Source organism: Tripterygium wilfordii, chromosome 8 (genome assembly GCF_013401445.1).
Source record: "Tripterygium wilfordii isolate XIE 37 chromosome 8, ASM1340144v1, whole genome shotgun sequence".
Lineage (NCBI taxonomy): Eukaryota > Viridiplantae > Streptophyta > Magnoliopsida > Celastrales > Celastraceae > Tripterygium > Tripterygium wilfordii.
In genome coordinates, this window is record NC_052239.1 from 12179583 (window position 1) to 12203450 (window position 23868).

The 23868-nt window shown below is 36.9% G+C and overlaps 3 protein-coding genes across 5 annotated transcripts; 1 reads left to right on the top strand and 2 right to left on the bottom strand.

Annotated features, from left to right (window-relative positions):
- LOC120003989 (signal peptide peptidase-like 4) lies at positions 1–9055 on the top strand. 2 transcript variants are annotated; one of them, XM_038853175.1, is made up of 14 exons: positions 1–288; positions 1538–1696; positions 1813–1924; positions 2667–2786; positions 2944–3095; positions 3202–3378; positions 4588–4622; positions 5112–5274; positions 6497–6550; positions 6899–6991; positions 7084–7226; positions 7486–7556; positions 8351–8434; positions 8652–9055. In XM_038853175.1, the coding sequence occupies exons 1-14, from the start codon at positions 160–162 to the stop codon at positions 8756–8758; spliced, it is 1599 nt and encodes a 532-aa protein (XP_038709103.1). In that variant the 5' UTR covers positions 1–159; the 3' UTR covers positions 8759–9055. The 2 variants fall into 2 exon arrangements, with proteins under 2 accessions (XP_038709103.1, XP_038709104.1); XM_038853176.1 differs by lacking the exon at positions 1–288 and having other exon boundaries at positions 1555–1696; positions 1820–1924.
- A 3606-nt stretch (positions 9056–12661) lies between these two features.
- On the bottom strand, positions 12662–15405 carry LOC120004057 (cytochrome P450 86A8). The gene has a single exon (XM_038853280.1). The coding sequence runs from the start codon at positions 14734–14736 to the stop codon at positions 13099–13101; it is 1638 nt and encodes a 545-aa protein (XP_038709208.1). The 5' UTR covers positions 14737–15405; the 3' UTR covers positions 12662–13098.
- Positions 15406–19430: 4025 nt separating this feature from the next.
- Positions 19431–23329, bottom strand: LOC120004058 (ATG8-interacting protein 2-like). 2 transcript variants are annotated; one of them, XM_038853282.1, is made up of 3 exons: positions 23213–23329; positions 21431–22284; positions 19431–19901 (listed from the first exon to the last, which is right to left on the bottom strand). In XM_038853282.1, the coding sequence occupies exons 2-3, from the start codon at positions 22262–22264 to the stop codon at positions 19797–19799; spliced, it is 939 nt and encodes a 312-aa protein (XP_038709210.1). In that variant the 5' UTR covers positions 22265–22284; positions 23213–23329; the 3' UTR covers positions 19431–19796. The 2 variants fall into 2 exon arrangements, with proteins under 2 accessions (XP_038709210.1, XP_038709209.1); XM_038853281.1 differs by having other exon boundaries at positions 23109–23235.
- Positions 23330–23868: the final 539 nt, after the last annotated feature.

Consider the following 23868-nt stretch of genomic DNA (forward strand, 5'->3'; position numbering starts at 1 on the left):
CTGTGCCTCCCTTTCTTCACATTCCATTCCCCTTCTTCCGCAAGTTCGCTCTCTCTCTCTCTCTCTCTCTCTCTAAAACCCTAAATCTTTCATTTTCTTTATTTCGTTGTCTCTCTCAAGAAGCGAATACAGGCTCTTTTTTTTCTTTCTAAATTAATAATGGAGTTGTGTGTAGCGTTTATGTCATTGTTATTAGTGTTAATTCCACGCTTCGGGTCAGCTGGGGACATAGTACACCAAGACGATATTGCTCCGAAGAGGCCTGGTTGCGAAAACAACTTCGTACTGGTAAATTCAGTGTCTGTTGATTTTATTTGTTCTTCTTGGATTCTGTTTGGATGATGAGAAAACAGGAGAAAAGATGTGAAGAAAGAAACGAATTTTTTTTTTCTTTCCAATTGGGTGGTTGATGTATAGGTAAGGACAATAATTTTGACGATTGTATTGCTTCAAAGATTGGGGGAAAGATAGTTGGTGTTTTGGTTGATTTTGTTTGATTTGGGGAAATTGTTTGTCTCACTCATTCAAAGTGACTGATCTTCTCAATAAACGTATTAATTGGGCTGAGATTTTTTTTTTTGCTTTCTTAGGCAATTGAGTAGGATAATATGAAGGATACTTATACTAGCTTTTGCTTAGTACATGGATTGAAAGGAAGTTTCCATTTTCTCTGTTTAGAGATTTTAGCTTCAACTTTTTGGAAACTTTAGGAAGGCCTAAAGGTTCCGAGAGAGGAAATTGTTTTATATTATAACTTAAAAGCTTTAGATTTTATTGTTTCTTAACTTCTGTAAGCATCTTGCAGAGGTTTCTTTTTGTATCCATGTTTCCAGAAGTTAGTTGAATTGATTATTATTATAAAGTTGTTTGCTTGACAAGCAAAATGTAAATCATCAGGTTTTACTTTGCGCATTTTGCTTTTGCAAAGTTAAGAGATTGTTTATGGGGAGATATAAGCTTGTGTATTTTGTGCAATTATCGTTTCAGCTACTACTTGTTTTGTTATTTTTACTATATTCCACTTTGTTTTGTTCTTTACATCCTATTTACATAATTATATGGTTTGCAGACTCCTGAAATTTTATATGTTCACTTAACAGAGTGGATGCTGTGAAAATAAAGCTTAATTTAGGTTTTTAGGTTGTGATGTTGAGGACACTGCAGTTGATTTTTGGTAGTTATACAGGAAAACTGTTTCTTTTATGGTACTCTCCATGTTGAGATTCTTTTTTTTGTTCAAAAGATGATTAGCACAGCTAATGTAAACTTTGAGATTTTTTCCTCCAGGGAAATTTTTGTTCGCTAAGAATGGAAGAGAAGAAAATAGTAAAAAAATTTCTTATAATTTATCTGATTACATTTCCTGGTATAGAAAATAACCTACTTTATAAATGTCATTGTATTTTTTATTTTAGTGGTTTTATCACTCATTTTCTAGACTAATGTTTGTCTTTACCGACTTAATGCTTGACCTGTTCTTTCCCAGAATCCTGAATTTCTGGGCTTTCTATCCTAGTCTGATCGAATTGTCTTATAGGTAAAAGTCCCAACGTGGGTAGATGGTGTAGAGGACGTCGAGTATGTTGGCGTCGGTGCTCGTTTTGGTCCTACCTTGGAATCGAAGGAGAAACATGCTAATCACATTAAACTTGCTATGGCAGACCCTCCTGATGGCTGCACCGTACCAAAAAATAAGGTTTTAAACTTGTCCAATTCCTTTGTTATATTTCTTATATCAAAAATTCATTATCTTGTTTGCCCTTACGGCTTTCATTCTTACGTCGACAACATGGACTTCCTGCTTTTTGGTAGTTTTCAGGGGAATTCATTCTTGCACACCGAGGAAATTGCAGCTTCACAACCAAGGCAAATATTGCTGACGATGCTGGTGCTTTAGCCATAATTATAATAAACAACCAGACAGGTACGTGCAAGTTCCTTTTTTCATTTCTTGATGAGTGAACTATGATTTGTCTTCGTGCAGTCAAGTGAGGTGCAAGTTCCTTTTGCATTTCTTAACCTAACATCTACTGTATATGTATTTCTTCCAATGAAGAGGCATTCTACAAGGAAGAAAAAATGGATATTTAGATGATATTATAACTTTAATTAGGAAAGTATGAATGTAGGAAGCCCAAGTTTTGGCTTGTGACTATATCTAAACCATTTCTACAGTTTTTTACCTGACTGAAAATCTAGAATTATGTTGGAACTGTGATCTGAAATGTTGACTCAGTACTTACATACCCTGATTAGTAATAAGTCACGCATACCATATCTCTGAGGTAACATTGTCACCTTTATATATCCTTTTCATTCCTGGTCATGAGACTTCCCCAATGTTTTTGCAATTGCTACCTTGGACTCTGCAGAAATGGTGGGTGAAATCAAGATGGAAGTTGTCCTTTTTGATGGAATTTCTACTTTTCTGCTATTGCCAAAACTTTTTTCCTTATTTTCGTCTTATGTCCCGGGGATCGTTGCAGACATGTATTCTTCTGACCATATTAATTTAATCTAATAATTTTTTCTGGTTAGAATAGTTTTATAGTAAACAACTCTTCCTTCTTGCAATTTTCATCATTACAAGCAACAGTCAAAATTTATCATGCCAATTCTTGTTGTTTTGGTTTTTAAAATATTGGAATTTGGATCTTTTCATGTAGAACTTTTCAAGATGGTGTGTGAAACCAACGAGAGTGATGTAGTGATAGGCATTCCTACTGTCATGCTCCCACAATATGCTGGTGCAAACTTGGAAAACTTGCTAAAGAACGGCTCCATGGGTATGCTTCATTGCTTGCATGTACACTTACTTATTCATTGGCTGGCGCCTCTATCTTTTTGGAAGATATTGTTCAAATATTTAGTATACGTGAATTGTTTGGTTTCGAATTGGCTACTTATTTGTTTGTTTCTGTGCATTCAATCCCCTTTTTTCAGTTTCTTTGCAACTATACTCTCCTCGGCGTCCACCGGTGGATGTTGCAGAGGTGTTTTTATGGTTGATGGCTGTCAGTACTATAATATGTGCTTCTTACTGGTCGGCACGGAGTGCAAAAGAAGCAGCTATAGAGCTGGATAAGCTCTTAAAGGTTATCTCGAGCTTTTTACAGTCAGATATTAATAAAAGGTTTCTTCCTTCGTGGTGCAGGAATTTGTTTCTTTTAACTTATGTATGGATTGATTCTATAATCGCAGGATGGTTCGGATGTAGATATGGACGGGTTAGGTTCTAATGGTGCTGTGGACATTAATGTGACATCAGCCATTCTCTTTGTTGTAATTGCTTCTTGTTTTCTGGTTATGTTGTACAAACTCATGTCATTCTGGTTCATTGAGGTTCTGGTGGTTCTGTTTTGCATTGGCGGCACAGAGGTTTGTTTCTTTATTATGCCTTTTTTCACTTATGTGCTAATCCTGTGCTTTTGTAGAATAATTTGATAATGCCCAAGAAATTTGATATGGAGCATACCTTATTTGATGTTCGAGTCTCAATTTTGTTATAAATTTCTCGGATTTTAATATTCTTTCCTGAATGATGATTCTACCACTTCCAAAGATGGCATATTTTCCTTCCCTAGATGTTAAAGAAAAAGCTTGTTGTTATTACTCTCGTGCTACCTTCGTGCATATGATATGTTCTTTGATTTAATTCAAAATGCAACTTATTGTGTGCGACAAAAATTAGGACCGGCTGTTTCAAACCTTCACACTTCCTAATCACAGCCTAATCTCTGTGATTAGCCGTGTTCTATGTAACTTGTAGGTATCTCCATTGGCCACCAGCATCATTGGCAATATCTTATGTGCGTAGTTAAATGCCTATAATTATAGTGCATAATATGGGGGATTTTTAGAGGGGCAAGACTTGATACTTGGAATTCTTAAATCTTTCATCAAATACAACGATTCTTTAAGGATAATGGCTTGATGCATTACATAGAGAATTTTAGATGTGTGAAAAATGGCCCTCAATATTTCATTGGATAGCAGATTGAATGATGCATTATCAATCAAAGAACTAGATTTCATCGAATTGGTGATGCCTAAGGTGCAATCAAAGATCTGTAATAACAATTAACTTGAGATAGCGGAAACAGCATGTTAATCCAGTCGCTGTGGAATGATGAGTAGTGATATCTTGGTGAAACCTCTATTGGGGATCTCTGTTGTTGTATGTGCATGAGATGCATTCTCAAATCATAAGTAACCTGTTGATTGTGTTGCACTTAATGTAATTCTTTCACTCCTATGCCTTCAACCGAGGTAGTAAGAAATAATCTTAGTCTTTCTTCAGAGCTATATACAGATGCAACTGGAGCGGGGAATGAACGTCCTCTAATCCTTTGCCTTTTAATTGCCCTATTGAGTAAGGGTCAGTGTTCAAAGAACGGGAAGCGGTTTGAAGTAAAGGACTAAGCTCGATACATTTTTTTAACAAACGAAAATAAGCATGCTTCAATGCAGGATTTTACTTAACTTACAACCATGGGTTGCTCGTTTTCAATTCAGATTAACTTTTTTTTTTTTAATATTTTTCTGTTTGTGACATATGCTGACCTTGTAGTCTCTTCATACTCACAGGGCCTCCAAACTTGCGTGGTGTCTTTGTTATCTTGGTATGTGCATTATCCATATTTTCACATATGCTTTTGTTCTTTTTCATTTTCTCCCTTTTTCTGATTGTATTATTCATCTACTAATGTTCAACCTATCTGAGATGCAATAGTGGATCTAAACTGTGGTTTCACACTATGATGAATATCGAAATAAGTGGCAGGACGCTTTGAGTGATAGATTCGTGCGTCATTATTAGTGAAGGGTTTGTGTATACAAGGGTAGAAAAGGTGATGACAGCTGGAGGATTGCAAACAATATAAGCGAGTATTTGTTAGGCATAGTTACAGCTTTACATTTTATGTTGATCAATTGCTTCAGGGTTTTATGCTTTCTTTCCAAATTTCTATGTGAGAATTTTACAATATTTACTTTTCTAAACAAGGAGAAAATATATCTACCAACCGTCATGCATGCATCTGTTCTATTTCTTTTATTTTGCTAAAGCTCTTGGCAAATTATTTAAGTAACCAACTCCTACATACTTGTAGTTTCAGAAGGTTTCAACGTGCTGGGGAGACGTTTGTTAAAATTCCCTTCTTTGGAGCTGTCTCGTATCTTACATTAGTCGTTTCTCCACTCTGCATTACATTTTCTGTTCTTTGGGCGGTTTATCGACGCTATTCGTTGGCTTGGATTGGTCAGGATATCCTTGTAAGAAAAAAGTTTCGAGTATTCTTTTCAATTTTGGATTTCTTTCTATTTATGCAATCCTGAGTTTATGAAGGAATATTATGTTGCTGAACTTAATTGCATGCAGTTATGCTACGTCTTTCCCATAGCAAATTTATTTTCTGTGCACCTCTCCCTGTTCGTTTTTTGCTGCTTTTACGTGAAGCTGCTTATAATGAGGGATATTATTCAGTGAAGAGCATTGAGTGAATACAAGATATTCAATAATGTGTAATCTTAGCGTCAATACTCTTCATTTTCCAACTATTCAACCATTTGCTACCAATGTCATTGTTAGTCAAAATAGTTAAGATATATATATGCTTCGATTGGTTGAATCAGCCAGTAGAGGATCCACCTCAGGCTAGCTAGTCTATTCTATTCACACGGTCTCCTAGCCTTCCAGGAGGTTCTATTCCAAGTCAAACCATAGCAGCTTCCGCTTACTGCATTAGAGAATTTCATTTTTTGCCTAGGAGCTCCCCTGTTTTAAGGGTAAAATGGGTTACTGGATGAGTTATTTCTGCAGAATGATATACAGTTAGATTCAGTCAGGCTTCTCCTAGTCATCAAAGTTCTGTGCAATATGCATTCCCTCTCTCTCCTTTTTGACAGTCATGTTTTGACTATAACTTTAGGGTAATCTCAAAATGAAGTTCTTATAGGAATTGGACCACCAAGTTCTAATTTTTATTTCAGCCATTGAGACCCTATTTTCCATCGTATTGTTAGTATATGTGAAAAGAGAACCGAGAGAGAGAGAGAGAGAGACCCTTGTTTGAGTGAATATGTGTTGGTGTATGTTCACCTCACACTTAGTTTTTATATATATACTCTACAAGGAGAGCTAGGTAATGCTAAAACAAAGGAAACTATACACAAGCTATACACTACTCATGTATTCAATAGTATACACCCTATTCTGTTTTTTCTTTGTTAAAATGGAGCATCTTGTTGACAACTTTCTTGATATTAGTACTTCTGAGAGATAACTTATGGCTGATTGTGCATCTAGAACAATCTACAGCTTTGTATAATTGTATAACTCTTGTGATGTAGATCTTACTTGATTTGTTTTCTTATCTTTAAATGCTGAAGGTTGTTCATCTGATATGAATGAATTTTAGGTCGTGTATTTTACAACATTTTTTGTTGGAATGGGAAGGCCAAAATAATGATAAATTAACTTCTTTGTTAAATACAGGGCATTGCATTGATTATCACAGTTCTTCAGATTGTTCGTGTACCAAACCTCAAGGTATTCCATTAATTTCCCTTGTTAACTGACAGGGATCACGGGATCAGAGTATGCAGATGTTGTCATGGCATTTATGTCATCCTATCCCTGAGGATTTGTCTTTGAAAATACAAGGAAAACAATTTTCTTCACCTTCTGTTGATAATTACCGACTAAAGAGTATACTTAAAAAATTCATTGGTTTTTTAAAACAACATGGCAATCATATTTGTCATGATTAAAAAAATTAAGCCTGAAATTATGTATCTATCTTCTCTAAAATATCAAATACATTTTTTTCATGACTAAGAAAGCATTAACTGATGACAGTCTTTCCTCCTTTTTCTAACCGTGAAATAATGGAATCAGGTTGGAACAGTTCTTCTCAGTTGCGCATTCTTGTATGACATTTTCTGGGTTTTCGTATCAAAATTATGGTTCCGTGAGAGTGTGATGGTAGTGGTAAGTATCCTGGCATGTCCTGATGTTATGTTTATCCACACCTGCTACAGTAATTGATGAGTGATGTTTCTACCATTACTTCTGCTTTAAAGGTAGCTCGTGGTGATAAGAGTGGAGAGGATGGTATTCCAATGTTGCTGAAGATTCCACGGATGTTCGATCCTTGGGGTGGGTTCAGCATAATTGGTTTCGGTGATATCATATTACCAGGATTGCTGGTAGCTTTTTCACAAAGGTTTGAAACTTTGAAGTCCATAACTTGTTTTCTCACTGAATTTGCTTCAACCAGATTAGTAAAACAGTGAGACTCATTGCATCATTTACTTCAAAAGTTGTCGACCACCATGCATATGAAAGAGGTGGAAGAGGTTTGATGCTTGGTCTCACAGATGTTGATTTTCTTTGAATTCACTTTTTGTTCGTTTTGAAATGTTCTTTAGAACCTTGAGGCCACCACAGTTTATCAACTAGTTATTGGGTTGGCTATTTTGCAGGTATGATTTTCTGGCAAGGAGAAGTTTTCGAGCAGGCTACTTCGTTTGGGCGATGACTGCTTATGGTTTAGGTATAAGAAACAGACCTAGAAGTTTTTGCTTTTAAAAAGTGAAAATGTGTCCAACAGGCTTAGTTTTCAATAAAATAAATTAAAGTATATGTGAACACACTTTTTTTTCGGTGGGTGAGAGCACATTGGCTGTCAAAGAATGGCTGTAGCAAATTAAATCCACTGATGATAACCCATGAATATGGTGCATGTCTACATCTTTTGTTGATAAGTATGGTTAATGTCTACATGAGAGTGTTTCTGTGGGCTTTACTGGGATAGAAGAATTGTAAACAGTTATGACTTTGAAAGTAACTTCATTATGAAATGCCAATCCACTCTGCGAACAGTAAAAGAAAAATATAGAAACAGCCCATGAAAGTAAACCGGGGTTGCACTTGAACTTGATTAGTTACACCACTAGGGAGTTGATTGCAGTTTTCTTGTTGTGTGATGCACTAATTACCAAATGGGACAAATATAAGTTATAAGATTCTCTATTCAAAGAGGGTGAAATAATTGGAAAGCAGTTCCTTTGCATCTCCTTTTTCTTCCCACACTTTGACTGAGGGTTAAAGTTATAATGTGTAATGGCACGACTGAAAAGAACCAGGTACGGTTTAAACCACTTCTCTCTGTGGATGATTGATAATGAGTAGCATGTATTGAAGAGACTTTGACACAGAGATGCTCTTCTTTGGAAGATTGAGTTTCTGTTTAGTATTTCTCTTGCATTGCTCAATGGTTCTGATTGTGTTCAAACATCAGTGACAATCCTTCACTAATTTGTTTTTCCTTGATCCATTGTAATGCAGGTCTCCTCATCACTTACATCGCTTTGAACATGATGGATGGACATGGCCAGCCAGCTTTGCTTTACATTGTTCCCTTCACACTTGGTAAGTGGTAGTGGCTGTGTATAGTGTATAAGACTTGCATTAATCTGCTTCAGATGCCACCATCATCGTCAAAGCCTTTCTCCGAACATCACCCCCCCCCCCCCCCCCCCGCGCGCACAGGAAAACACCATTTTGAGCATATGGTCATATAATTTAAGAAAGTAACCCTAAGAAATAGTTAGATATCCAGTAAAAAAATCTCTGGTTGTGGATGCAGGCACTTTTCTGACTTTGGGAAAGAAGAGAGGTGAACTCAAAACCTTATGGTCAAAAGGAGCACCAGAGGGGCCCTGCAATCATGTCCAACTCCAACCGGCACAGTAGTATATGCCACGACGTCTTGCTAATGAATTTGCGTGCTGGTTATGGTTAGTACAGGAAGCTCGGGAGTTTAATCTGCATATAAGGTATAGGACGTAACACTTGTAGAATAACAATTGCTTTTCATATAGCATTCGAGCTTAGGATGCAGTGCACAAAAAATGTAACCCCTTGTTTACGTAGAGGCATGAGTACTATTATGAACCAAATCAGTCAGAGACTGCTCCAAGATCATCTGTAATTGAATTCTCTAATGGTTAGCATTTTTAATGAAAGCTGGAGCATAGGTTTCCTTAAAAAGGTCGGTGAAGAATGGGCCGAGCTCGTGGCTTGTTCTGTAGGGGTGTAACCTAAAGATCGGTTCAATTCTTGAAAATAGTATCTCCGCATATTATGTGGGGATAATGTCTAAAAGTATGCTCTACCTATCCTTGATTTCATCTACTATGAGAGCATTGTGCATGAGAGTTGTTTACTTTTTAATGAAAAATAAAGATCTGATTTTGGTCTCTCTCGAGGATCTAGTAATAGAGGATAGAAAGTGTTTATGTTTGACACATCATAAAAGACTCGACTTCTTAGTGGAGTAAAAAAGGAGCCAATTATATAGGGCATAACTAATTCACATCGAGGTGACGCGGGATGATAACATATTATTTCTATTATCATCATCATTCAAGTTTTTATTTCAAAAGTTTGGAGTCGGCTAAATGAGTTTATAAGAACATCAATGAAAATTCACTACATGTATTCGTTATCGCCGTTTATTTATATCTAGAATCATACTTTCATCAACTCATGTGAAATTCATATATTTTCTTACTATTTCAAACCATGTTTTTTTAGGTTTGCCTCTTTGCTTAGTACTCTATTCTATACAAATTCTATTTCTTTTCACCATAGCACCACTATCTCTACATTGTAAATGCTTATACCATCTTAAATGATTTTTCTCGCAACTTATTTTCAATTGGTGCTATTCCTACTTTAAATATAATAATCTCAAATTGGATATGTCATGTGAGTTTATCTATCCACATAACAATTCCCCTTTAAAATCAAGATGCAAATTCATGACTCGTTGGTTCCTGGGATTATCAAACACGGCGGGAGCACTTCTGGAGTCTTTGGGTACAGCTGCGACGGGATACATACTCCAAAGAGGTGAAATTAAATAGACCTCCTAGACTTCTTTCTATTGGAGCATTATTGGTCAGATTGATTGAGATTGAGATATTTCTCTTAAATATTTTATTTTGGTATTTTAGAAAATCAATTAGTATTTTTTTTAAGAGTTTATTGTCTTTTTTATTAGGATTACTTTTATATATTTACTTTAGGTGGTATTTGTTTTCCGTTAGAAGTGTTTATGGTTTGACTACGGTTTCGTTTGATTTACTATTTAAGGTTATAACCCTCATTGAGAAATTTCAGTTTTGAGTTGAATTAAAATTATAGAGGCGAGCCGACTTTTATTTTCAATTCTTTGGTATTCGTTAAAATCAATAAAGTCTTGAAGCCTTAAATCTGATATCCGTATGTCGAATCAACAGATTTAGGTAAACTTGTTCTTGGTACTCGTATGTCGAATCAATAGGTCTACACTGCCCTGCATCAGGTCCTTTCTTTGCAACACATTTGCTTCAAAGTTAATTATTCACTGCTCAAATTCCATACATCTGCAGTTTCTTGGGATGACGTGTTTAAGGTGGCAGTGGCACTTCACATTAGGGGTGGCAAAAAATATGTTTCAGGTCGTTTCTGAATCAGACAACAGCACGTGTTTATGAAATATTTACTTATCCGGATTCCCTAACTCTGATTAGATTTCAGACGTACTTAATTGGTCGAATCCGGATTGATTTAAATCAGGACAAATAAATCAAACAATAATTTTATCCGGTTAGGGTCCAGATGAGTAAATAAGACAAGATTTCTACGTTTGGACCCGGACCTAATTTAAAACTGGACAAAATTTTTGTGTTAGGACTCATATTTTGGACATATAACTAATGTTCAAACTTGGTTTAATCCAGGTCGAACACATTCGATTATTCAGACCTGACATAATTTTTCCACCCCTTATACTTGACATCAATATTGGAACTTCAGTATGGAACTTCTTTTCAACTGGGGAGAAAATTCTTGACTGGAAAAACTGGACAGTTGGTCGGACCAAGTTGGAGACGACATAGCTAAAGAAGTCAATGCACCATGACCTGGTGGAGAAGGAAAGAGAGAAATCAAACACACTTAAATGAGCTGCACATGCAAGAGACGACTTGAGAAAAAAAAAAAAAACCCTCCTTGCTAAACAACTTGAGGGTAAGATGTGATGTAGAACATGTTTGAGAAAAGTTTATGCATCTTTTGGACCACTCGAATAGCAAAATTGTCTGGTAGAAATTAAAGGCATCAAATTGAGAATTGCGTGAAATTTGACGGGTTGACTCAGAACTTCGATTCACATTAAACTAGTGCTATGCCACTAACTCTGTCACTTTTTGGCCAAATTTCGTCATTTAGGCCTTCAAATTAGTGTGTTTGCCTTTTTATAAATTATTTGTCTCTTTGTATCTTTGGATTTAGAAGTCTAATTCGCATTTCATCAATTCTGACTTGTTTCGGATTATCAGTAGTTTTGATTTGTGGGTCTAACCTAAATTTTCCCCTTTTTTTGTGGGCATGTTTTTGCTTTTTAAGGTTTTTTTTGTTTTGTTCAAGTAGGATTATTGCAAGCCGTCAGGTGTAGCAACTCTTGAATAATTTTTAAAAAAATTTCAGAGTATTCCCTGCGTTTCCTCTTTGTTTTAGGGTATTGACCCAGTTTATATCCTTGATCCGTTTTCATTATGCACAAATATGAGTATATGACCGCCCGAAAACATTTTGTAGGAAGAAAGGAGCTACTATTTTACTCTTTTTTTTTGTTCTTTGAGTTTCCATTTCTGCCATCCATGGAAGTAACCAAAGTGCATTTCATTCACCACAGAATGCACACCTTCAATCTTATATATATATATATATATATAACATTTGGTCCTATATATATATTGCCCTTCAATGGACGTCTTTTCCTTTTTGTCAATGCATTTATGATGTTGGATTTAATGCAACGCTACGGTAGTTGTTGTTCTAGCTAGCTAGCTTCAATGAGGATATGTGCTCCCAGCCTGGTTTTTATCTTTGAAGATTTGATAAAACTATTTAATCTCACGAATAATGTTTGAGACCCTCAAAAAAAAACCCTTTAAAAGTCTCTCATTTAATGTGGAGTGTTGGATGTGAAGTATGTAAGATTTTGACTGCCGGATCATATATTCAATTATTGGATTTTTTTAAAGAGAAACATGTAATACACTTTACATCCGATGACTGAGAAACACTTAAGTTTCTCACATATTTTTTTAATTAATTCTATTTATTATGAACAAAAAAAATACTCATATGCTATACACTTTACATCCCGCGATTGAGAAACACTTAGGTTTCTCACCTATTTTTTTTAATTAATTCTATTTATTATCAACAAAAGAAAAATACTTAGATTCAAAATCATTGATATTAATTATTTTAGAAAATTTTTAAAAACTTATTAATACCAAAAAATAAAGAAGATGAGGGACTGCCATTTTTTTTTTTTTTTTTACAATAATATCCCAATGGAAGCTTAAAACAAGGACTTATTAGTTATTATTACTCTTGCTTGTGTCTTGACAACAACAATGTTGGTAATAAAGTAGGTTATCTTCCCACTAAACTTGCAAGGCATATATATGTTGAAATTAACTTGTACACTAAAGCTTTGATTGTGATTCATTCTTGTCTAATTAATTAAGGATAGCTTGTACCAATCAACTTAATTGGCTGACCTCATACAACACCCAAAATGTGACACATCTTCAATTCAATCAAAATCTCTTTTATTGAAAGAAAAGGAAATTAAATCAACAACAACAACAACAAGACATAAAAGAATTCTATATATGCTATAAATTTGGCAAAGTTTTCCTTACTACAAGTCAAGTAAGGATAAACCCTAAAATTAAATACCCTTTCCTTTCCTTTTCCTTCTCTTATCATATGAATCACATGATGATCAAACCCAATGTACTTGTACATTGAATTTGATCATGAAATTAATCAAAAGCATATATATATGTGTATATATATGCATCAACCCCTTGGTGGGACCTCATCAAATTGAAGCCGCTTGATCTTCTCATCATCTTCTTCTTCCATGCAATCCAATCCACTTATTTTCACATGAATGTCTTGAATATAATAATCAAACAAACAAACAAACAAACAAAAATACAATCAACTACCATATCTACCACCATTTACAACACTCCATTATTATCCCACTCACCTCCAACGACGTCGTTTGAATGCAAGTCTTTCTCGGTCTTCTCCCTTTTAATGCTTTCCACCATTGGGCCCAAATCCCTACTCTTCACCGTCACTTTCAGCCCATACTTCATGAACAACGTCAGTGACATCTTTTGCTCCACCTTATGTCCCGCCGCCAATGTCAGCTTGTGGCGGAGCAGCACCGCCGCCGCCACCGATTTCATCTGTAAGTAAGCCAAGTCCTTCCCCAAACAAATCCTGGGCCCTGCGTTAAATGCTACAAATTTGTACGCATCGTGCATTATGAATTTCTTACCGTCCGATGATAAAAACCTCTCCGGACGAAATTCCAGGCAATCCTCGCCCCACGTGGACTTCAACCGCCCTGTAGCGTAAATTGAGTATGTGACAGAAGATCCCGCCGGCACGAAGGTCCCGTCCGGCAGCCAGTCGTCGGTGACAACGTGCTTGGAGTCTTGTGGTACGGAAGGGTAGAGTCTTAGGGTTTCTGATAATGCTGCTTTTAGGTAGATCAGACGATCGGCCTCTTCGAACGTTAACGGCTCTTCTATCCATTTTGACAAGTCATCTCCACGTGTCTCCATCATGACAGTGCAGATCTCACGGAGGACTTTCTCTTCCACTGTCGGATTTTGCATGAGCGACCAGAAGAACCAGCAGAGTGCGACTGATGACGTGTCGCGTCCAGCTAGGATGAAGTTGAGTGCCACGTGTTGGAGAAAAGTGTCCGAGTAGGATTCTTTTTTCTTCATGAATCTTGACAAGAGATCGTCGTGTGGGTTCAGGCCCTTTTGTTGGTCCTGTAATTCGCGCTTACGTGAATCGATCACACTGGATAAGTACTCATCCAGCTCAACAATGCTCTGGCTCAAGCTGGTTTCCATACCGAGCCGAAGCCATTTCTTGATCTTCCACAAAATTTCTGGCAGAATAAAGCGCTGGAGTGAGGCTTCAGTGGCTCGGTCAAAAGCCGATGCAAATATGTTCTTCGGAAGCCCTTCTGAGCAAGTCTGCGGGTCCTTACCGAAAGCCAAGCCGCATATGTTATCAAAAGTGAGCCGAAGCAGTACGTCTTGGAGATCAACCGGCTCGGCTTTCAGCTGAGCAGATTCAAGAATCGGACAAAACCTGAGCTTAATGGCTCCACTCACCCACCGAGCCATGGCTTGGCGAAGCGTGCGAGTGGTGAACTCCAGTGCGGCGGTCTTACGCTGGAACAGCCACGTGTCCCCATCGGAGTTGAAAATCCCCTCGCCGAGCAACTCATGAAACACAGAATGCCAAGTAGGTCCTTTCGGGTAATTATCAAACCGGGTCTTGAGGACATGCTCCAGATTAATCGGGTCACACGTGACAGTCACGAGACCTTGCCTCTTAGCGAGGAAAGGAATCGCACAAGTGCAAGTCTGGTACGTGCCACCACAGGCTCGTAAGTTGTCGCAGATCCAGTCGTGGAGACGGTCACAGTTCTGAATCAGGCCAGGAAGACTGCCCAATAAGGGCCACACACGTGGACCCTTCAACGACCGTTTGATCAAGGTAAACCATAGCATATAACAGCTCACAGCCGCTAATATCAGCAAACATGTAGACATATCCATATCCATGCTTACACTGTTACACAAGAAAAATATATTTTCCCTAGAAAATCGAATCACGTACGTCAAAAGAGAGAGCTGGAATTGGGTTGAAAATGAAAACCCAGATGGAGATTCATACAGGAAATGGTGATGATGGTGGGGGAGATGTAAAGAAAATATGAAGTGAAGAAAAACAAGCTATGGAAGAGATAGATACGAAGTATATAGGAATAAAGAGAGAGGAGTTTTATAGGTGAAATGATAAAGAGGAGCAATAAAGTATGACAGACTGGGCATTTGAAATTCCACACAGACAGTACACACACACCCTCTCTCTCTCTCTCTCAAGTTCTAACCGTAAGATACAGCACCCATAAATGCAAATGGGAAGAGAATAGGAAGAGAGGTAATTTAATTAACAAAATCAAAGCTTTTTCACACAGAGAGAACCCAAAAGGGGGGACTATATGACTATGATCACATGCAAACACCTAATTGTTGCAGGTAAGAGGACTTAAATTCAAGCATTCAATGAAGAAGGAGAAATGAATGAGATTAGTTGAGAGGGAGGAGGGAGGAGGAGGAAAAACTAGCTAGGTGGCTAAAAATAATTAGGGCAGCAGCAGAAGAAAGAAAGAAAGAAAAGAGAGAGACAGGTTCATATGGGGGAAGTGGGTTTTGTTTTTCTGTTGAAATATTGATAAATCAAAACATAAAACTTATAATGTTTCTATGATGGTATTTATAAAGTGGGGTGTTTTGGATCGGAATTGAATGAAAAAACGGGTTGGTCATGTGGACTTCGGTTAGGGTTCGGTGAGCAACACTCAACAAACAAATTTATAGCGTTTGCATGTCATGGCATGTAATTGGAGTACTATGCATTCACTCCTCTCTTATTTCTTTTGTCCTGCAAATGAAATGTCGACCAGTAAATATAAACAATTCACCATATATATGTACACACACACGCACACATATATAATCATGAATGATCACGCGGTTTTGACCTTCCCAATTTAATTGTCTCTTCTAGATGATTGATCGATCACTCTACACACCTGAATATGCAGGTGGACTTTATCAGCAGGCAACGGTCTACCTACATTGGAATTCCAAATTTTAGCTTCATCCTTCTTCCTTAAATTTCCATGCTAACCACACACATACACATACACATACACATACACATAAGAGATAGTAACAATCCAATTTTTGGGTTACCCTAAACAATTGTGAATATTTGATCTCCCTCTTTAATTGTACATAAGATTTTTTGATTTTATATAAATACTACACAAACACACACATATATATAATTTTCTCATATGAACCCGCATTCCAAATCAATGGTGAAAATATAGGTCTACATTTTAGGTTTTTATTTTAATCGGGTCCTTATTTTAATTCCTCAGAAAATTATTCTATATATATATAACATGAAATTGAATATTGAGTAGTGGTTTTTATCAATTAAATGATTGACACCTGGCCAAAATTTTTTAAAATGATTGACATATGATTTACTGCAATTTATTTCTCTTTATACTAACTGGAAAGAGGTCGAATTCCTACAGGAATTTCCTTGATATTAATTCATACAATCAATTTCTCTTCTACCACCTACATCTTGTCAGGATTCAATACATATGTTGACTTCTCTCAACTTGCCCGAGTAGTCAACACCCTCTTTATTAAACATGCACCCAGAAGAAAAAAACAGGAAAAGTAAATATAATTAATCTATAACTATTTTGCCAAATGAATGAGTTTTGCTTCTTGTTCAATAAATTATCTACAACTTGAATCAATTTGTTACTAATATATATATATATGTTTTCAAGGGCCGTTGACTTATCCTTTGGGGTGCTTTCTCTCTACTACTGAGATCGAGATAAAACATGTAAACATGGAGCTAAGAGAAGGGACCATGCACATATTTGGGTGTTGCTGCTCCTTGAGATATGAGAATGGTGAAATCAAAGGAGAGAATTTATTTCTTGGGTTGACTTTCATGTATACAATTCATTTATTGGGTTGACTTTCATAACAGTATTTGTTGGTCACACCACTACTCCCGAATGGGGATAGGAGCTTCAATTCTTAGCTGTAATTTTGTTAGAAAATTATGTTGCATCATTCTTTAAAATGTGTTATTAGAGTATTTCGTTGTTCAGAACGTTAGAATATAGTATATTTTGAAAAAACAAAGTCAAAATCTTAAAGCCTAATTTTTTTGGAAGAGGAATCACCCATCCAAGCATGCCTTTCAGACAGCTGAGTGGACGTAAATCTCTGTCAGCAAGAAAAGTCCGCACCACGTTGACAATAGGGAAGACTAGGCCAAAACTCATGCGAGAGAAAATGGGGCTCCTAACCCCTTCTCATAAGTGGGCATAAATTCCACGAGATCAGGTAATCTCCAGGGAAATACTTCCATCTGGTTTGAACTTTTGACCTTAGCGGCATATCCGCTCTAAGCCCATAGATATAACCAACTGAGTTATTGTTTCATGGTTTCTTAAACGATAAACCCTTAACTTTAAACGCTAAACACTAATTCCTAACTCATAAACTATAATTTAATATGGTTTTTTTTGGGAGGAATTGTAAATAAGAATTGGAGCCCCTCCAAGCTTGAATGGGGGAAGTCTCTTGATAGGCCATCTCTTGGATTGGTTGGATTATTATTACTATCAAACCGTTCAATATATCATACTAATAGTTTTCTCTCATTATATATAGTCAAATGTCAATTGTCTTTGAACGCTTCAAAGTTATTAAGCAAACAGCATATGGTTAATCCAATTATATATACAGATCACATATTTGGATTACTTCCAAGCTGTAAGATATTAATCCATACGTAAAGCCCAAATTACGCAAATATTGCACGTAAAGGATGCAACCCTCGGATGTAGGAAAACGTATGTGAGAATTCATATATATATATATATATATATATATATATTCTTTTGCTCAAATCTTTAGAGATTAGTACTATTGTTGTACAAATTTCAATTTCAAAGCTACTTTTTTGGCTTTAGTTTAATGCAGAATGAGGGAATTAAATTAATGGTAGATAATTTAGGTGGACGGTCGTGAACAGGTTGGGGTAGTTAGGAAAGTTATTCAGGCCGACCAAAATGAAAGATTTAAGATGAAACTCGTGTATTGTTGGCATCTTCTTTTTCTTTTTTTCTTCTTTTTTTTGATAACTAACTATGTTTAATTTGTTGAGCTACACTTTAATGGAGAATGGTTGGCTGCTCAAAACTCTTTAGTCAACCTCCCTTAATTTGATTCCTATCAATACAAGATATATAGGAGTAAAGTCGATGATGTTAAATAAAGTAGTTCATATTAAAAAAAAATTATTTTGCACTTGAGAGCTCAAGAAAATGAGAAGTTGTGCAGGAGGGTAGCGAAACATACCAATTGGGGTACGATATTATTGATAAGTGTTTGTTATTTTTAATATGGGGGTATAATTATAATTTTGGATATCCAGGTAGTCAGTTATAAAGAGAAAACCCTAACTCAATTGTACACACTAGATTTCTCATAGTGAAAGTACGTCATAGACTCCGTGAACTTAGACACTCTTATTGAACCACGTAAAATCTCGCGTTCTTTCTCTCTCTCTATTTTTAATTGTTGTGTTTGTTTTTACTCTATTATCTATGTTTGCGAAGTTTCCATCTTTTAACAGGAAAAGGATTTGCTGGAATTATTCCAGCAATTCCACCTCATCTCCACCATTGAATGCATTAAGTGTAGTGTTGTCAAATCAATGTATTGTTGCATTGGATGGTGGAGATGGGGTGAAATTGCTGGAATAATTCCAGCCCCCTATCCCCTTTTAACACGAGTACCGAGGTACAATGACTTATCAATTATGTAATGTATAGCTACACCGACTTGGCAACTTCTAAGGCGGTGGGTGTCATTTATAACTTCCAACTTCAATTCTGTGCCTGCTCAAAGTACTATAATTTTGATGGTAGATATAGCTAATTGCTAGCTACTCCAAGTACCAATCGCTTCAGCTGCATGCATGTGTGTACAACACATACCTTAGATAGCGAAAGAGCATGTGTGTTAGCGGCTAGCGGCCTAAGAGGCTGAAATGAACAACACATCATCTGAAGTTGTGGAATTGTAAGACTGTCATTGCAAGACAATATCAGTAGATCACAGGGATTAGGGCAGAAGAATTTCAGGTCACTTTCGGAAGGACAAAGATTCAAAACAGCATGGGGGCGGAGTCATGAAGTAATGTCCAACCATAATTCATATGCGCATGTCCATTATATCTATTAGAGTGAAAAATTGTTTCAAGGAATTCATAACCTAGTTAATTTATGAATGTCAAATGTTGTTTTTGGAAGTTGTGGAGTTGTGCTACTTCATTTGTCATTTGCGTCTACAAATTCATAAAAAAAACCATCGGTCATGTACTATTTTAATTAGCAACCTTGGACACTAAGGGCTTGCCCATTTAGGGTGTTGGGAGGTGTTGGGGAGGGTTAGGTTCATCCGGAACACCTCCCAACCCTTGACTGTTTGAGACGTTTGGGACCGTTGGTACAAACATTTCCCAACACCTCCCAACCCAACACCCTAAACAGGCAACCCCTAATAGTTTGTGGATTGCATTCTACTAGTTCACATGCAACCAGCTTTATATAATTGTAATTATATATATTGTATTTGGAAGCTAACCAAGTAGTTTGTGGTTTGCATTCTTATACACATTAGTTCTTGGCAGTTCATAGAACTAGGCCATGTCTCCTGCCAAACTCTGATCTTGTTCCTTCCATGGCCCTAATTCGTTGACTATCTCTCCCCATTTTCTTCCCGGTAATCCTGAATAATCAGTGACCTCAGTGATATAGTCATACAGGTTTGCCAATCTAACGCGAGCAATATCACCAAGCTGGCGATCAAATAAACAACCAAAGCAGCGTAATTATAGTAATGTCAAACTTCAAACATACAGCTATTTACTTTCCATATGAACCACACAGCAAACTGGCATACACCATCCTAAACGATCTACCGCAATTTTTCGTCATCATCTCATCTCAGTTATCATTTGAAGAGCGGCCCCTGATGAAAGATCGATGACGATGGTCACCCACGATCACATCTTTAAGCCGAGAAATGGGACCCATCATCCTGCCCATTCTCTGTCATAAGTAGGGATATAAAGAATGTCAGCATGGGTAGAAAACCAAGTAAAAGACAAAGTACATAGAAAGCATTATTCAACAATCCCTCCAAATATTATCGTACTATTTATCACAAGGATCTGAAGCAATAAACAGCGATATCCAACCAAAGTTTCGAATTCGATTTAGCTCCAGAGATTCAACAAGCATGAGAAATCAAATAATACAAAACTAGGCCGGATAAACTAAAACTGAAGGCAAGTATTTATAATAGACCCAAGACAAACATAAGTTCAAAGTTCTAACAACGAGGTTATCAGCACTGAGCCATGAAATTTAAAAATACCAACATGTCAAAATGATATTAGCCTAAAGATAATGGTTCAAGCGTTCACCCCTAAATGGAACAAGGTTGAGTATTGAAACCAAAAAAGTGAAATGCAGGCTCTCAATCAATCTCTCATTCTATAACCTCATAAAAAATTGAAGAGGGAAGAACAAACAACATTTTCTCATATCAAATATTAACTAAAGCTTGTTCCTAACATGATCAGATTCCATCTGCCATTTTAAAAAAAAACGGATTCCAGATCGTTGAAGTAAAAAATTAATAATAGAAAAAGCAGAAACAAAAAGAAACTGTTGCGAAGAGCACATATTCCTAGAAAAGATAGCAAAAATTCATTTCTCACATCACCTTTGCATTCAAGAACTAACCAAGGTGTTCAGTTTGTCATATTTTACAATATTTTGTTATAACATAGATGATAAGGCTATAAATAGTAGATATTGTCATTCATTTACTATAAGCACTTTCTAGATCCTGCACTAGATTAGAAGAAAAAATATAAGTGTCACATGTAAATGATTTATCAAAAGCACCTATTTCAAATGACAAAAAGTCTTCCTTTTTTTGGCCTCAATAGTTGAGCAATGACCATAATCAACTTTTAGTGTAAACTTTGAAGTTGAACTTCTATCATCATCCAAAAGGAAGAAAATAATGTCGTTAGGTCATATACTATGAGATCAATAAGCTAAAAAATTTGTGCCGAAACTAAAATTACAAATTTAAGACTGCCCCATCTAAAACATACTTAAATTTTTCAGAAAGGTCTTCACTTCATCCCATAATAAATGCCAAACTGAAAGTTGGACATCTAACAAGTGCACAGTCCAACAATTATGACGACACAAATTCAGTGTTAATGCCTCATTTTCAGCGAAAATAAAAGAATGCATTACCTGTTTTTTTAATAATACATAACAAGTAGCTCTTGGCCTAGTGGGAGCTTACCACTTAGGACTTGTACCTGGACAAGGTTCGAATCCTCTCTCGTGCTAGTAATAACAATAATAATAAAATGGACATGACTAGTCAAGAAAAAAAATGGAGATAGCTCAATGTTCAAAACTATCATGTGTTTTGAGAGAGGCAGCACGATTTACACCCATAAGTCCATAACTCCATACATAACAAAGCATGAATGCTTCAAATAACCATATAAGTAAGTAGCTGCCATTTTACAGAGCAGCAGTTTGCATACCTCATCGGTGATAGCAAGCTGCCACTTAACTTGCAACGCTTGCCACCTTTCTTGCCGCCATTGCTGCCCAATAATCACAAGGCCCATCACAGCTGCTGCAATAAAAACAGACCAAAATGTATTTGCCTCTTTTGCATGAGCAAACAAGGAAGCCGCCCTTCTCTTCCACCAAGCGTCACAAGGAAATTCTGACCCATCATAGTTATCTTCTTTTGCAGGCTTTGGGGACTGTGAGATGTCCATAGGGAAATCTGGGCCTTGCTCAGAAGGATCAGTCACCTCAGGAACATCAAGTGTCTCACCATATGCAGGTGATTCACCTAGTGCCGCTTCACTGTGCAAAGAACTTAATGTAGCTGAAGTGTATAAACTCTGTTCCTTATTAATGAGACTTGGCAAAGCGGGGCCTTCTTCAAATTCTGTACCATGAACAGAGAGACCTTTTCCCTTCTCATCAAAAAACTGTATCCCTGGATACTCATCAGGCATGTTAAGCCCTTTCAAATTCCAGCTTTCATCCTCCTTAGTGCTAGAGACGCCCCCTGCTTCCTCACCCAATTTAGAGGCCATGTCCTCCTTCAGTTGTTCATCCTGAATCTCAGGCTCCACTGGCAAATTCTCATGCTGGCTAGGAGGAAACAAAAAGTGACCGGACATAAATAAAGCACGAGAAGCTTCTGCATCAGACTCTTGATAAACAGCACGCTGGTCGTCATCTTTCACTTCAGCTTCTCCTGGAACAGGCGCAGCGGCATATGCTGATGCTGTAAGTGACACAACTTCCCATTCATTTCCACGTGAGATATTTCCCTCACTATCCTCATTATCAGCCATCTTACAAGACTTCTATTTTGCTATAATTCACACACAAATGAATACTTGAATAAAAAATAAAAAACATGAATAAGATGTGCAACTCTTTACATTCAGCTGAAAATGAACTTATTCACAAAATAAATATAGAATAAAGAGGGTTTTAAAAAACATCAGATGAAAATCTCAGATGCTCATGCCACACATCTGAATACAAGATTAGAACTACAATGTTTAAAAAGATACTAAAACATGACATTGTGAAGCAAAATGTGAAATCACTACAATTTCACGACTCAAGCTTATAAAGCAAAAAAGATAAACGCTCTGAAACAAGACAGATGCATCTCAATCCTTAATTAGAAACACAGATAATATCAATTCTATGTTAATTTTTCCACCAGCTGATTTAAGGACAACCAGCTTCACAAAAACTCTAAAACAAAGAAACCACTCCAATCAGGCTTTTTAACTTCAAAACAAACAATATAACCAGAATTAAGGCAGTGAAGAGGAGATGAATTACAGCTGAACAAAAAGTATTATTGCATGAATTGATTAAGCTAACAGATTCTACATATTTAACCAAATCCATATTGAATTATCGAACATTGCTGCGTATATGTGCGAATACGAAGCCCTTTAAATCATTAACATCACATCAAAAACTCAATCAAGTCAAGAAAACTCGTATTATCCGAACAACATAGCAGAGTCAATCGAAAGAAACACATGCAGATCCAAACATCGTGCCAATCACAACATACCCAGATGATTATCCACCGAAAGAACCGAATATCAGAAACCAAACAACAAAATGAATAATCCCTTCCGAAAAAGAGGACAAAAACCAATCACAACATACCCAGATGATTATCCACCGAAAGAATCGAATATCAGAAACCAATCAACAAAATGAATAATCCCTCCCCAAAAAGAGGAAAAAATAAATTCAGAGCGAGTACTCACAGAAACAAAATCGGGGCCAAGATCTAGGGAGATCAACGATGAGGTTGAAGACGGAAACGACGACGTAGCAATGATTGGAAAGATTGCAAACCACGGGACCGCTTTTAGCCTTTTTAGGTGCCAGTGCCACCCTACCTTCCGGTCCCTTCCCATTTAACAGCCGTTCGATCTTGAAATACGCTACTGACCATTAGATCTGCTTACCAATAATAATGAAATTATTAAATTAACTCTATTTATTTTTTAAATAAAATGAAAATACATAGAGCTCTTGGCAATGGCGGCTATTCTGCTACATCGTCAGCTTCTTCAGGTACGAGTGAGGGGAGAGAACTTTTGGCAATGGGGGCTAAAGAGAGAACGCCTCATACATCCAGGCATCTCGATCTGATTGGGGGTAATTGGTAAGTATTCCAGGTCTCAACTGTGTCGCAAGCGTGGTCTCTGGGAAATCAAGGCCAAAAACGGCGTCGAATTCCCACACCATGACCCCAAGCCTAAGGCCGCCGCCCCCCCCCCCCCCCAGAAAATCCGCCGAAGTTCTATCCTGCCGATGATGTCAAGAAACCGCTTGTTAACAAGCACAAGCCAATAATCACCAAGCTTAGGTATTTGATTCTCGGATTTACCATTTTGTGTGTCTTTTGCTACCTGTT